This window comes from Callithrix jacchus, chromosome 7 (assembly GCF_049354715.1).
Source record: "Callithrix jacchus isolate 240 chromosome 7, calJac240_pri, whole genome shotgun sequence".
Lineage (NCBI taxonomy): Eukaryota > Metazoa > Chordata > Mammalia > Primates > Cebidae > Callithrix > Callithrix jacchus.
Genome location: NC_133508.1, coordinates 72480633 through 72494589, shown reverse-complemented (window position 1 = coordinate 72494589; position 13957 = coordinate 72480633). Strand labels below are relative to the sequence as shown.

General features: G+C 42.7%; 1 protein-coding gene across 17 annotated transcripts in view; it reads right to left on the bottom strand.

Moving 5' to 3' along the window:
- The window catches only part of AGO1 (argonaute RISC component 1), a 47338-nt gene that overhangs the window by 21662 nt on the left and 11719 nt on the right, over positions 1-13957 (bottom strand). For 9 of the 17 annotated variants that reach the window (XM_078331220.1, XM_078331213.1, XM_078331221.1 and 6 more), the window contains 5 exons: positions 13353-13500; positions 7402-7521; positions 6942-7064; positions 6674-6807; positions 2164-2348 (listed from right to left, as the gene is read on the bottom strand). In XM_078331220.1, coding sequence (XP_078187346.1) covers positions 2164-2348; positions 6674-6807; positions 6942-7064; positions 7402-7521; positions 13353-13500 — 710 coding nt within the window. Of the gene's footprint in view, positions 1-2163; positions 2349-6673; positions 6808-6932; positions 7065-7401; positions 7522-13352; positions 13501-13957 lie in introns of all 17 variants that reach the window. The other 8 variants (XM_078331217.1, XM_035250791.3, XM_078331218.1 and 5 more) reach the window with 1 other exon arrangement.

Genomic DNA, 13957 nt, shown 5'->3' with positions numbered 1-13957 from the left:
CTCAGCTCACCGCAACCTCCACCTCCTGGGTTCAAGCGATTCTCCTGCCTCAGCCTCCCGAGTAGCTGGGACTACAGGCATGCACCACCAGCTAATTTTTATATTTTTAGTAGAGACGGGGTTTCACCATGTTGACCAGGATGGTCTTGATCTCTTGACCTCGTGATCCACCTGCCTCAGCCTCCCAAAGTGCTGGGATTATAGGCGTGAGCCACCGCACCCGGCCTAGTAATAATAGGTGATGACTGAAGCAACTGAAATGAATGAGAATTTTAATAAAATGTAAAGACAGACAACAGGAACTTGTAGAAGATCAGGGATTCCTGGTAATGACAAAAATAAGTAAGAGATAGAAGAAAACATCCAGAAGTCAAGAGGACAACTAAGAAAAGTCATTGGCAACCCTGTGCAGAGGAGATTTAGGAGAAAGGCAGACAGAAGGCAAGATGGATGAAAGAGGCTAAGGAGTAAGTGGCTGGTGAGGTATAGGGCATAGAAAATATAGAGAACTTGCCGGGCGCGGTGGCTCATGCCTGTAATCCCAGCACTTTGGGAGGCTGAGGCGGGTGGATCACGAGGTCAAGAGATCGAGACCATCCTGGTCAACATGGTGAAACCCCGTCTCTACTAAAAATACAAAAAGTTAGCTGGGCATGGTGGCACATGCCTGTAATCCCAGCTACTCAGGAGGCTGAGGCAGGAGAATCGCATGAACCCAGGAGGCGGAGGCTGTGGTGAGCCGAGATCACACCATTGCACTCCAGCCTGGGTAACAAGAGTGAAACTCCGTCTCAAAAAAAAAAAAAAAAAGAAAAGAAAAAGAAAAAAGAAAATATAGAGAACTCATTCAAAAAGTTTTTTTGTTTTGTTTTGAGACAAGGTCTCACTATGTCACCCAGGCTGAAGTGCAGTGGCACAGTAACAGCTCACTGCAGCCTCAAGCTCTTGAGTTCAAGAGGTCCTCTGGCCTCAGACTCCCAAGGAGCTGAGATCACAGGTGCACAACATGATTAGCTAACTTTATTATTATTATTATTTTTTGAGATGGAGTTTCACTCTTGTTGCCCAGGCTGGAGTGCAATAGCGCAATCTCAGCTCACTGCAACCTCCACCTCCCGGGTTCAAGCAATTCTTCTGCCTCGGCCTCCTGAGTAGCTGGGATTACAGGCATGCACTACCATACCCAGCTAATTTTGTATTTTTAGTAGAGATGGGGTTTCTCCATGTTGATCAGGCTGGTCTCAAACTCCCAATCTCAGGTGATCCACCCGCCTCAGCCTCCTGAAGTGCTGGGATTACAGGCATGAGCTACCGTGCCTGGCTGCTAACTTTATTTTTTTTTTGCAGAGATGAGGTCCTGCTTTGTTGCCCAGACTGGTCTCGAATTCCTGGGCACAAGTGATCCTCCTACCTTGGCCTTCCAAAGTGTTAGGATTACAGGTATGAACCACTGTACCAGGCCTCAAAAGGTTTAATGAAGGAAATATGAAGACAAAAGCTAAAAGAGATGGCAAGATTGTGGTAATGTGGATTAGGGTGGGGTATGTGAATCTATTTGAGGGTTGAAAAATATGAAGTCCCAAAGGTAGCAGGATGGGTTGGGAATAAGAGCACAGAGGAGTTCAGCAATGTAAGAGAAACTCTTATTCCTTTGAAGCAGAACAGATAGAGGGAAAATGGCATAAAAGAAAAGTGCTATGCCAGAAATTTATAGAGTCATTCTTATTCTAAAAAATGAGAGGAAAAGAGGAGAGACAGTAATCCTCTCAAAAGCTCCAAGTAATTACCAGGCAACACAACACTAACAACCACCGCACATTCTGCTTCGTTGTGCTGCACAATGTCCAGATTAACAATGCACTCCTAAGAATAGGAATCTGGACCAACCCATCTCTGTACCTGGCCTAGCTTAGCCTGGCAAAAAGACCAGCATACAAAGGACCCCAGTAATTGTTGCTGGGAAGGAGTGTGTGCAGGTAATTAGGATCTGGGATGACTCAATGGCTCATACACGCTGGTATTTCTCCTATAAGAGGAGTGCTGACATTAAGGAACAGCTCTGGTCAAAGCCAAGAATCTAGACTGAGTCCTTCCCAGGAGACCCCAGGGAGCTACCCTGAGAAGAGTCCTATCATCATTATCACTGTCCCAAGAGAACTGTACCATACACTGGCGTCTTCCCTGGCAGGATGACGATAATGAGCTGCAGCCCTGAGTAGGTGTTCTTGAGATGCCGGAACATAGGCTCCACGCTGTCTGCCCCCTGTGCATATTTGCAGAAACAAGGCTGACCCTGGATAGGCATCCCCGCATCCTTGGAAATCTTCCGAAGCTGGTCTGTGAAGTTCCTGTAGCATAAGCATGGTCACAAAGGAGGCAGTGAATCTCACTTGAATTCTTCCTACAAAAATCCATCCATCTTAGGTGCTTAGCACTATGAGAGGCACTGAGAGACTGGCTTTTTGGGTTTTTTTCTTGAGACAGGGTGCTCTGTCATTCAGGATGGAGTACAATGGCACAATCTGGGCTCACTCAAGCCTCAAGCTGCTAGGCTAAAGCAATCATCCCATCTCAGCCTCCTGAGTAGATAGGACTACAGGCATGCCACCATGCCTAGTTAACTTTTTTTCTTTTTTCGGTAGAGATGGGATCTCGCTGTGTTGCCCAGGCTGGTCTCTAGCTCTTGGACTCATGTGATACTCCCACCTCAGCCTCCCAAAGTAGAGAGATTACAGGCATGAGCCATTGCACCCAGCCAACACTGAGATTCTAACATGAATGACACACAATAATAGCTAATGTAAAAAATACATTTATAGTTGAGTAAGTTAAAAGAGCACTTGCTAAGTGTTCCATGGTACAAGCAAGGAGATGAGAAACCCTAGAAAACAAACCCATGGGAATTCTCAGGGTTCCCACCTTGCTCCATTCAAGCAGTTGATTCCTGTGCTCCATTATATGTTCAAAGAAATAGGCAGATGCCCATATGTAAGGCCTTTCTGCTCAAAACAAATGAGGTTCCAACACTGATGGGAGCACAGGATATGCTCAGTAAAAATGAGTTCCCTCATTCCTAACTGGTTCTTTGAAACCTAAGAGCCAATTATTAAGCTTCCTTCCTTTGGCTTTAGGGCTTTACCCTGGAAAGGAAGACAAAGTTGGAAGAGAGGATATACATGCAATAGAGAAAAAATATCGAGCTACATAAAGATACTCAAAAACTGAGATAGGCAGCAGAAAACTTCATTTGTGATAATCTTCCATTTAAATTTAAAAACAATAATGTAGAACAGAAGCAACTGTTTAGGAGATATTATACAGCATATAAATAGCAATATGATAGTTTTGTGAGAAGTATTTTTTTCACATATTTAGTAAAAACACACATGAAAAGTAAATACAGTCTGATGCTGTTATACAAAATTTAAGATCATTTATATATGGGTATATAAAATATATAAATTGAATAGGATGGTTACAATAATTCATAATAGTGGCTTCACCAGAAGGGAGGAATGGAGCTGATGGAGTGGCTCACACCTATAATCTCAGCACTTTGAGAGGCCAAGGCGGGTGGATCACTTGAGGCCAGGAGTTTGAGACCATCCTGGCCAACCTGGTTAAACCCTGTCTCTACTAAAAATACAAAAAACCTAGCCAGGTATGGTGGCACATGCCTGTAATCCCAGCTACTTAGGAGGCTGAGGAGAATCGTGTGAACCAGGAGGCGGAGGCTGCAGTGAGCTGAGATTGCCCTATTGCACTCCAGCCTGGGTGACAGAGCAAGACTCTGTCTCAAAAAAAAAAAAAAAGAAGGGAAGAATGGGACTAGGGTGGAGGACATGAAGAAACATCAAATTTATCTGTAATATTTACATTTTTAAAAGAATAAGGTAAATATGACAAAACTGGATGGATACATGTTAATCTCTACATTTATTATCTTAAAAAAAATTTTCAGGCTGGGCGTGGTGGCTCACACCTGTAATCCCAGCACTTTGGGAGGTCGAGGCAGGTGGATCACCTAAGGTCAAGAGTTCGAGACCACCCTGACCAACATGGAGAAACCCTGTCTCTACTAAAAATACAAAAAAATTAGCTGGGCGTGGTGATGCATGCCTGTAATCCCAGCTACTCAGGAGGCTGAGGCAGGAGAATCGCTTGAACCTGGGAGGCAGAGGTTGCAGTGAGCCAAGATAATGCCATTGCACTCCAGCCTGGGCAACAAGGTGAAACTCCGTCTCAAAAAAAAATTTTTTTTAATGAATGTTAGAATAAAAAAACGTGACCTAACAGCTGTTTCATGTAAATAACAGCTAGGGCTTTGACCATTAATAGTATTTTTTCCATTTCTCTGCCTTCCATTCAACTGTAATTTAGCTACAAAAAAGTCAGTATATTATTAGATTTCAGGAATAGTGGGTCTCAACTTCAAGTAAAGTGTTATTTCCAATCATCCCTCTACTACCAGATTACACTTAGAATACTGTGTCCAGTTCTGGAGGCCACAAAGTATTGTGAGATGTTTAGGATGAGGAAGGTCCTAAAATCCTATCCTAAAGGTTACATAGCTAAAGTAATAGGGCCTCTTTAGCCAGAAAAACTTGAGGGTTGCATTTAGGACTCTCTCATCCCCCAAATATTAGTTTGTCAAACCCCACAGCACCTTCATGCTTTCCCCCTACTTTCTCAGTGGAAAGGATGCCTTTTTGGTGCTCTGGATCCCATTACTACTTTGCTCTATTTATTTTCCAGCTTCTCTGAGTTATATCTTCAATCTCTGCTTACTATGTACATTCTCCCTGGACAATCTCAGCCACTGCCATAGATGACCTGGAAATCTTTACCTTTAGCCCAGTCAAAACCACAGATTTAACTGGCTACTACTGACCCAGACGCACAAGCCACATTCTTACCCCTTACAACTAGGTGTCACTGGGAGAAGGGAATGCCTGATAAACTCTTCCAAGTTTGAGGTTCTGGGTTTATTGGTGCCCATGCCCCAAAATGGCCAAAACAATATATTATCCCAAAAGAAATGGACAAGGGAAGGACATGGGAGAAAGACAGGATCACACAGAGAATAGAACTACGAATGAAGTGACTATGGCACAAAGGCAAAAAACTGGGAGCCTTTCCAATATTACCAAGCAGCCTCGCTTAAATGGGGGCTAAAGAAAGGAGACAAGAACCCATTTACAAGAAGCTACAATTATGATGGTGTTTGTATATCTGTGAGGGGTAAGGGAAGAAGAGCAAAGGCAGGGCCCATAGTCTGCATATCCATCAGAAGCTGCTAGAACATTTTTTTTTTTTTTGAGGTAGAGTTTTGCTTTGTGGCCCAGGCTGGAGTGCAGTGGCATGATCTTGGCTCACTGCAACCTCCGTCTCCAGGGTTTAAGCGATTCACCTGCCTCAGCCTTCTGGGTAGCTGGGACTACAGGCGTGTGCCACCACGCCTGGCTAATTTTTGTATTTTTAGTAGAGACGGGGTTTCACCATATTGGCCAGGCTGGTCTCAAACTCCTGACCTTGTGATCCACCTGCCTTGGTCTCCCAAAGTGCTGGGATTACAGGAGTAAGCCACTACGCCTGGCCTAGAGCTTTTTTTTTTTTTTTTTTAATGTTATGATCTGTATTGCCCAGTAAACTCCTGGGCTAAGGTGAGATCCTGCCTCAGCCTCCTGAGTAGCCAGGACTACAGGCACACACCACCGCACCCCAGCTAAGAACAAATTCTCATTATGACTCTAAGGCAAGCTGAATTCATCATGGCATACTTCCCCATTACTCTTGTCACTAGCCAAAATGGTCAGCTCCATCAACTCTTCCTCATCCCTAGAGTACACTGACCCCACTTCAGATCCAGAGAGTATGAGAAGCAACTACTTCAAAAGATGGCAGGAATCAACTAACAGTATATGCTGTATGTAGGAAACAACTAACTGTGAGTTTCGTGGCATTTTAAACCTATCTCAGCAAAACTTAAAAAAAAAAAAAAAGACTCCAGGTTGTTGACTTCTCAAGCCATTACTCTGTGGTTTCTTTAAACCATTTGGTTAGAATGCTTTCCTCACTGGTGCCATCTATTCCTAGCCCCTCAGCTACGTGGCACAGAGGCCCTGACAACCAGCTGAATAAGCTGCTCTATTTTGTTTCCAATTAGGATCACAAGTTTTGAAGCTCAGATCTGATTTGCTTCCAACTCTGACACTTTCCTGATGATGTTAAGCAAACTTTGGACAAGTTACTTAACCTCTTTTGAGCCTCAGTCTCCCAAAAATGGACATATCACCACCTACTCACTGGAAAGATGACATGAGAGGATATAAATTAGGTACTTAAAGTACAATATTGGCATAAACATTAGTCGTCACTACTACTATTTATTACCAATAATAATTATAACAATAAAATAATTCAGGCCTCTGTTAAAAGATTCATGCCCTAAAATCATCATCTCTGACATAGATATGGCTCCTTATTAATTTCCCCTGACCACAGATGGATAGAAAAGGAACTGGTTGAAGTTTGAGCCAGAAAGCACAATGCAGGCAGAGTCAAGACAGAAAGAACACACTACTGATCATTATCAGCCCCTGTAGACTATGGGAAGGCAGGCAGCTCCAGGGTCCTTCCCATCCCTCCACCCCCTACACCAAACCCTCCTTACTTGAGCACCTCTTCTCGACACTGTTTTTGGGGTGCGAAGCAGGCGATGGCCCAGACTTTGATCTCAATCCCATTGTAGAACTGTTTCCCCCGCATGTCCCAGACACCCTGATTGGGTGTGGCAATGGCCCGGTTCTAGGGATAGGCAGAGGGGGGCGTCCAGGTGAGCCTCAGTAGAGTCAGGTGGGTAGGGGAGCAAAAGCCCCTGACTATACAACCCACCCACCCTCATATTCCCCAAGATGTTGTCTGGCCCTGACCCTGCTCACCCGGCCGCCGTACTGCAAGATGGGCGCCGGCAGCACTCGCCCCGTCACCTCCGTCATGTCATCCTTCACTTTGATCCCAAATTCCTGGATGTAGGGATCTAAGTTGTAGCTGGCATTCTTCATCTGCAGGACAAAAAAGAGCAATCTCAGAACAGGAGATTGGCAACACTGCTCACCCTCTGGGTCCCAAGGAAAGAACACTAAAGAGAAGCTGGGGTTGGCAAGGAATAGTCCTAAAAAGAGGGGGAAAGTAGATGAGGGAATAACACAGGAAAGTAATTCAGGAGAGAAAAAGATGGAAAGCAAAGTAGCTATAGGGTCAAGAAGCAAGAGCAGCCGTATAGAGTCCTAGGCAACAAATCTAGACTTGGGTTCTCCTAAAGGAAGGTCCTGCTAAGGCATTGAAACATTTATGCTACCAACAGCCCCAATGACTGAGCAAATGAATAGGCCCACTGACCAGGCGACTGATCTCCTCCTGTCTGTCTGGAGCGGATCTAGCTGTGGCCTTTATCATGGTCGAGGTCTGGTTGTCAGTCAGCTTTTTAATACAGCGCTGCCCAGCCACAATGTTACAGACCTGAGGAAATGAGAAGGACAGGTAGCTCTGGCTTGAGAACAGTCCACCCTGTACCCAGAGCCCCACAGTAAGGAAAGATACCTTGGCTATCTTTTTGCAGAAGGGAACTGCAAAATCCCTTGTGCATGCATGTATTCTCCTCTTGAGTTTCATTTGATGGTTAAGTTAGAAAATATTCATGTGCAATATAAAAGGCAATTCAAGCTGGGTGTGGTGGCTCATGCCTGTAATCCCAGCACTTTAGGAGGCCAAGGTGGGAGGATCACTTGAGGTCAGGAGTTCAAGACCAGCCTGGCCAACCCAGTCTCTACTAAAAATACAAAAATTAGCTGAGCATGGTGGTGTGCACCTGCAATCCCAGCTACTTGGGAGGCTGAGGCATGAGAATTGCTTGAAGCCAGCAGGCGGAGGTTGCCGTAAGTCCAGATCACACCACTGCACCCAAGCCTGGGTGACAGTGAGACTCTGTCTCAAAAAAAAAAAAAAAGAAAAGAAAATTCAGCCACTATGTGATTAAAAGCTTGTGATCCAGAGCCAGGGCTCAGGTCTCATATTTTATTTATTTATTTTTTTAAGACGGATTCTTGTTCTGTCACCTAGGCTGGAGTACAATAGTGCAATCTTGGCTCAGAGACCTCCACCTCCTGGGTTCAAGCAATTCTCGTGCCTCAACCTCCCAATAGCTGGATTACAGGCACCTGCCACCACACCTGGCTAATTTTTTTTTTTTTGAGATGGGGTTTTGCTCTTCTTGGTCAGGCTGGAGTGCAATGGCACGATCTCAGCTCACTGCAACCTCCACCTCCCAGGTTCAAGCTATTCTCCTGCCTCAGCCTCCCAAGTAGCTGGGATTACAGGCATGTGCCACCATGCCTGGCTAATTTTGTAGTTTTAGTAGAGATAGGGTTTTGTCATGTTGGCCAGGCTGGTCTTGAACTCCTGACCTCAGGTGATCCGCCCGCCTAGGCCTCCCAAAGTGCTGGGATTACTGCCACTGCACCCGACCTTCATATTTTAAATGAGGAGAATAATAACAATCTCATAGAGTTGTCTCAAGATTAAATAAAGCACTTAAAGGACTGAGTATAGTTCTGGAACACAGTAAACAATAAATTGTAGCACAGATTATTATTTACCAAAGGACCATATATAGAGCTTTTTCGAATACTGAAAAACTCAGTATACACAAATTAGATTTCTAAGGCAGCTCTCCAATGGTGGCAGGCAGGCAGCTGCTCCATCCTGCAACCCACCAGGACTAGGGTTGGCTCTAAACCCCTGAACCCCCAGACCACAGATATCACTGTCTCTGTTGGCGAACAGTGTCCTCTGCTGGTGTGAGGGACATCCTGCCATTTGGTTCATCTGTTCTGGGCCCAATAAAAAACAATGGAGATCATAAGAAGCTGTCTAGTGACATATAAGACTTCCACTCCTCAAAATACTACATTCAGAATGCTGTGAACAGAAAGGCTTCTAGTAGAACTGAGGAAGCCAACAGGTCAGAAATACTTCTGTTTGAAGTCCAGCTTTACAAATTCTAGATGATGTTACCTTGAACAAGACTCTTAACAACTCTTGAGAATATTCTTCTTTAATCTCAAATATGAGAAAAATAATACACTAGCTGTCTCACGAGGTTGTTGTAAGGATTTAGACAAGATACAATGTGGAAATTGCTTCCACGGGGCCAACATTCTTTACGTACTGGTTCTTGTCCTAATTCCTAGAGTTCATGCTCAACAATGGGAAGGAAAACCAAGCCAAGGTCACCTGCCTTCAAACTGCATTTTCCAGAGAATAAACAAAATAGTCAATTCACTTAATAAAAATACAAGATTATTGAAATGTGTGAGACTGCCTTTTTTTTTTTTTGAGACAGAGTCTTGCTCTGTCACCAGGCTAGAGTGTAGTGGTGTGATCTTGGCTCACTGAAACCTCCGCCTCCCGGGTCCAAGTGATTCTCCTGCCTCAGCCTTCTGAGTAGCTGGGACTATAGACGTGCATCACCATGCCCAGGTAATTTTTGTGATTTTAGTAGAAATGAGTTTCACCATGTTGCCCAGGATGCTCTCTATCTCTTGACCTTGTGATCTGCCCACCTTGACCTCCCAAAGTACTGAGATTACAGAAGTGAGCCACCGCGCCCAACAGGGATATGGTGAAATTAGAACACCAGTACACTGCTAGTAGAAATATAAAATGGTATGGCAATTTCTCAAAAAAATTAACCACAGAATTACCATATAAACTGGCAATTTTGCTTGTGGGTATGTACTCAAAGAAAGTGAAAACAGGAACTTCAACAGATATTTGTACATCTCTGTTCACAGCAGCATTATTCACAATAACAACAAAAAAAAAGCAGCAGCAACCCAAGTATTCATGGATAGATGAATTAAAAAACAAAATGTGATATAGACACACAACAGACTATTATTTAGCTTTAAAAAAAGAAGGGAATTCTAACAGGCTACAACACGGAGGAAGACATTGTGGTAAGTGAAATATGCCAGTCAAAACAGGACAAACACTATGATTCCACTTATTTGAGGTACCTACAGTGGTCAAATTCATAGAGACAGAAAGTAGAATGGTGGTTGCCAGGGGCTTAAAGGAGGGAGCTGACATTTAACAGGTACAGGGTTTCAGTCTGGAATGATGAAGAAGTTCTGGAGATGGGTCATGGTCATGGTTGTAGAACAAGGTGAATGTATTTAATGCCACAGAACTATATACTTCAAAATAGTTAAAATGGTAAATTTTATATCATGTATATTTTACCACAATTTGAAAAAGAGACAACGGAAGAAGGAATGAACTGTGATTTGAACATGAACAAATGATTTTTGTGGATACTCACTGACCTACATAACTATTCAAGGAAGACAGAAAGGTGGACTGGAGGCACTACTAGTTTCTAGTTGTGAAGATTCAACTAGAAACTAGAACAATAATCCATACTGTTTCTACTTAAAATTTTCCAGTGGATTCATATTATAACTAGAATAAACTCCTACCTGGCCAGAAATTAGAACTCATTCATTGCTGATAGGATTGTAAAATATCATAGCTGCTTTGGGAAACAGTCAGGCAGCTCATCAAGATGTCAAACATTGTTATACATTACTTCACTCTTAGGTGTATACTCCAGACAAATAAACATATGTTCACACAAAAATGTGTACATCAGTGTTCACAGCAGTGTTATTCATGATACCAAAAAGTAGAAATAATCTAAATGCCCATTACTTGATAAATGGATTAACAAAATATGACATATCCATATGCTGGAACGAGGATGAACCTCGAAAACACTACACTAAATGATAGAAACCAGTCACAAAAGGACACATATCGTATGATTTCACATATATGATATGTCCAAAATAGGCATATCCAGAGACAGAAAGTAGATTAGTGGTTACTCCAGGCTGTTGAGAGAAGGAATGGTGGTGAGTAACTGCTAATGAATATAGGCTTTCTTTTGGGGGTGACGATATGTTCTGGAATCAGATAGTGGTGATGGCTGTTGTACAATTCTGTGCATATACTAAAACTACCTAATCATTTTTAAATGATGAATTTTATGATATGTGAATCATATCTTGATAAAGCTGTTTTTAAATTTTTTTTGAGACAGAGTCTCCCTCTCTTGCCCAGACTGGAATCCAATGGCACAATCATAACTCACTGGGTTCAAGCAATGCTTCCACCTAAGCTTCCCAAGCAGGTGCACACCACACCTTCAGTCAAGTGATCCTGCCACCTTGACCTCCCAAAGTGCTAGGATTTCAGGTATGAGCCATCACAGCCAATCTGGATAAAGATATTTCGAAAAACAATAATAAAATGCTACGTGGTTTCAACAGGCTATATGATTTAACCCTCTACAGAATCCTCTCCTACTACTTTTCCACTCACACAATACATTCTAACCACCATAGCCTTCTGTCTATCCCTCAAAAAGATCTAAATTCTCTTCTGCTTTAGAACCTTTGTACTTCCTCCTGCCTGGAAGGCTCTTCTCTCAGGTTGTTACAAGGTTGCTTCTACATCATAATTTGGGACTTAGCTTAAATATCTCCTAAAAGAGGACTTCCCTGATAACAACTAAAGTAGCTCTCTACCCTCTTCCCCCCTTACTTCTATCCCCTTAACCTATTGATTATTCTTACAGCACTTATCACCCTCTGAAACTATCTTATGTGTTTATCAATTTATTGTCTATCTCCCCCTTCTAGAATGCAAGCTTCATGACAGCTGGGACCTTGTCTGTCTTGTTAAACTCCATGTTCCTAGCACCTAAGAATATATGACACATAGTAGGAGCTCAACAAACATATGTTAAATAAACAATAACAGAAATCAAGATCTAAGTCATTACATAAATTATACATCTTGGAAACTATTGTTTAAATAGAAATAATGTTAATTGGCTAACAAATCTCTGCTTACAGTAAATATCAGCTACTATCTACTTAGCTAAGATTGTCCCTAAAGACCTCTGTTTATACCTCAGAGAACATGTTGCCTTCATGTGCATCAGTGGCTATTAACCAAGTCAGAGTTCTTGGTTTTGGGGATCTCTTCTCCCTTTAGCCTAATTCCCTCAGGTTAGTTGTGAAATCCTAGAAGCTCACCAGAAGACTTGAGCATTGGTCTGGGTTATCTGACTTCTGCTGTTGCATCAAAGTAAGAGGGTAGGCCAGGCGCAGTAGCTCACGCCAGTAATCCAGCACTTTGGGAGGATCACCTGAGGCCAGGAGTTCAAGACCAGCATGGCCAAGTGGGGAAACACTATCTCTACTAAAAATACAAAAAACTTATTCGGGTGTGGTGGTGCATGTTTGTAATCCCAGCTACTGAAGGCTGAGGTATGAGAATTGCTTGAACCTGGAAGGCAGAAGTTACAGTGAGCTGAGATAGTGCCACTGCACTCCAGCCTGGGCAACACAGCAAGACTCTGTCTCAAAAAAAGAAAGAAAAAAAAATAGAAAAAGTAAGAGGGTAGCCTAGTATAGTGCTTTTCCAACGTTAATGTACATACCCTTAGGATCTTGTTAAAAGACAGATTCTGTCAACATGGACAAAGCAGAGAAATAAATAAACAAAAAGACAGATTCTGATTCAGTCAGTATGGGTGGAACCTGAAATCTGGGTTTTAAACAAGCTCAGGTAATGCCTATCCTGTGACCACACTTTTTTGAGTAGCACTGGACGAGACAATGAAGCAGTAAGCAGTAGTTTCTCATTCAGTATTTGGCCAGTATATACTAAACAAAATACAGCCTAGTGATTCTGCATTTGTATTCTATAACTTAGCATTACTATTCCTTCTTTAGTTGCAGAATTCCACCTATAAAAGTATGACAAATATTGAGGCTAAAATTTTTTCAAAAGGAACACGTTAATCATTGGAGAAGCAGAATTTACATTACAGGTAATATTTATCACCAGTTTGTGTAGAATAAAGTACACATATATCTTCAGGTCACTGGGGACTCCAGCTCTAGACAACAGGGGAAGAGAAATTAAGACAACATGAGTGTGAGTATCTAAAATCTCTGTCCTGTACGAACTAATTACTTATTAAACAGTAAATTCAGCTTGTCTCTTCCTGGCAGCCCTGAAAGAACATGAGAGTAGAATGGGGGATAAGGAGATTAACTTAGCAGGTAAGAATGAGGCCTCTATTTCACAGGAGAACTACCTCATACCTTCTCAGAATGTCAATTTTCCCAACTTCAAAATGAAAAAACAGACATCTAATGATCAGCATGCAGGTAATACACAATGCCCGTTCCACAGTCATTACTTGGCAATCTCACCTCTAGGGGAAGGTAGGTATGCTTTTGTTCCTGGCCAACTTGTAGGCAGGGCAGATGGGGATACTTGAGCTGCAGGTTATATTTCTGCTTGAAATACTGTGCCACTGTGCACTCCACAGTCTGTCCACTCTCCAGCTGTAAGGGGAATCTATTCGGAAGAAAGGAAGGAAGGAGGTGTCATAATCCAGCATTCAGTCCCACTTCTTTAGACCCACAAACATGGGAAGCCCCAGACTCCTTCCTTTTTATTTAGCCCCAATATGATGCACGGGAAGGAAATCCCAGACTTTGCTTCATCCTATCCAACTTCTTTGAGCATTGCCACTCATAGGAAAACAGGTCATACAGGGCTCCAAGAGAAAAGCCAAAGGTTTCAGCAGCAAGTTCCACAAAAGTAAGGACATTATCTGACTCATTTATTTCTAATGTTGAGCATAAAGCCTGACACAGAGTAGACACTCATAGTCCAGTGTAACCTAAGGTCAAGAATGGGGATGGAATCAATGATAGCTTCCCCAAGGATCCCAGGAGCCTAGCTTTCTTTTTCAAAAGGAAGAATAATTTGAGAGAGATTCTAACAGTCACCTAACCCTAACAAGAATCAG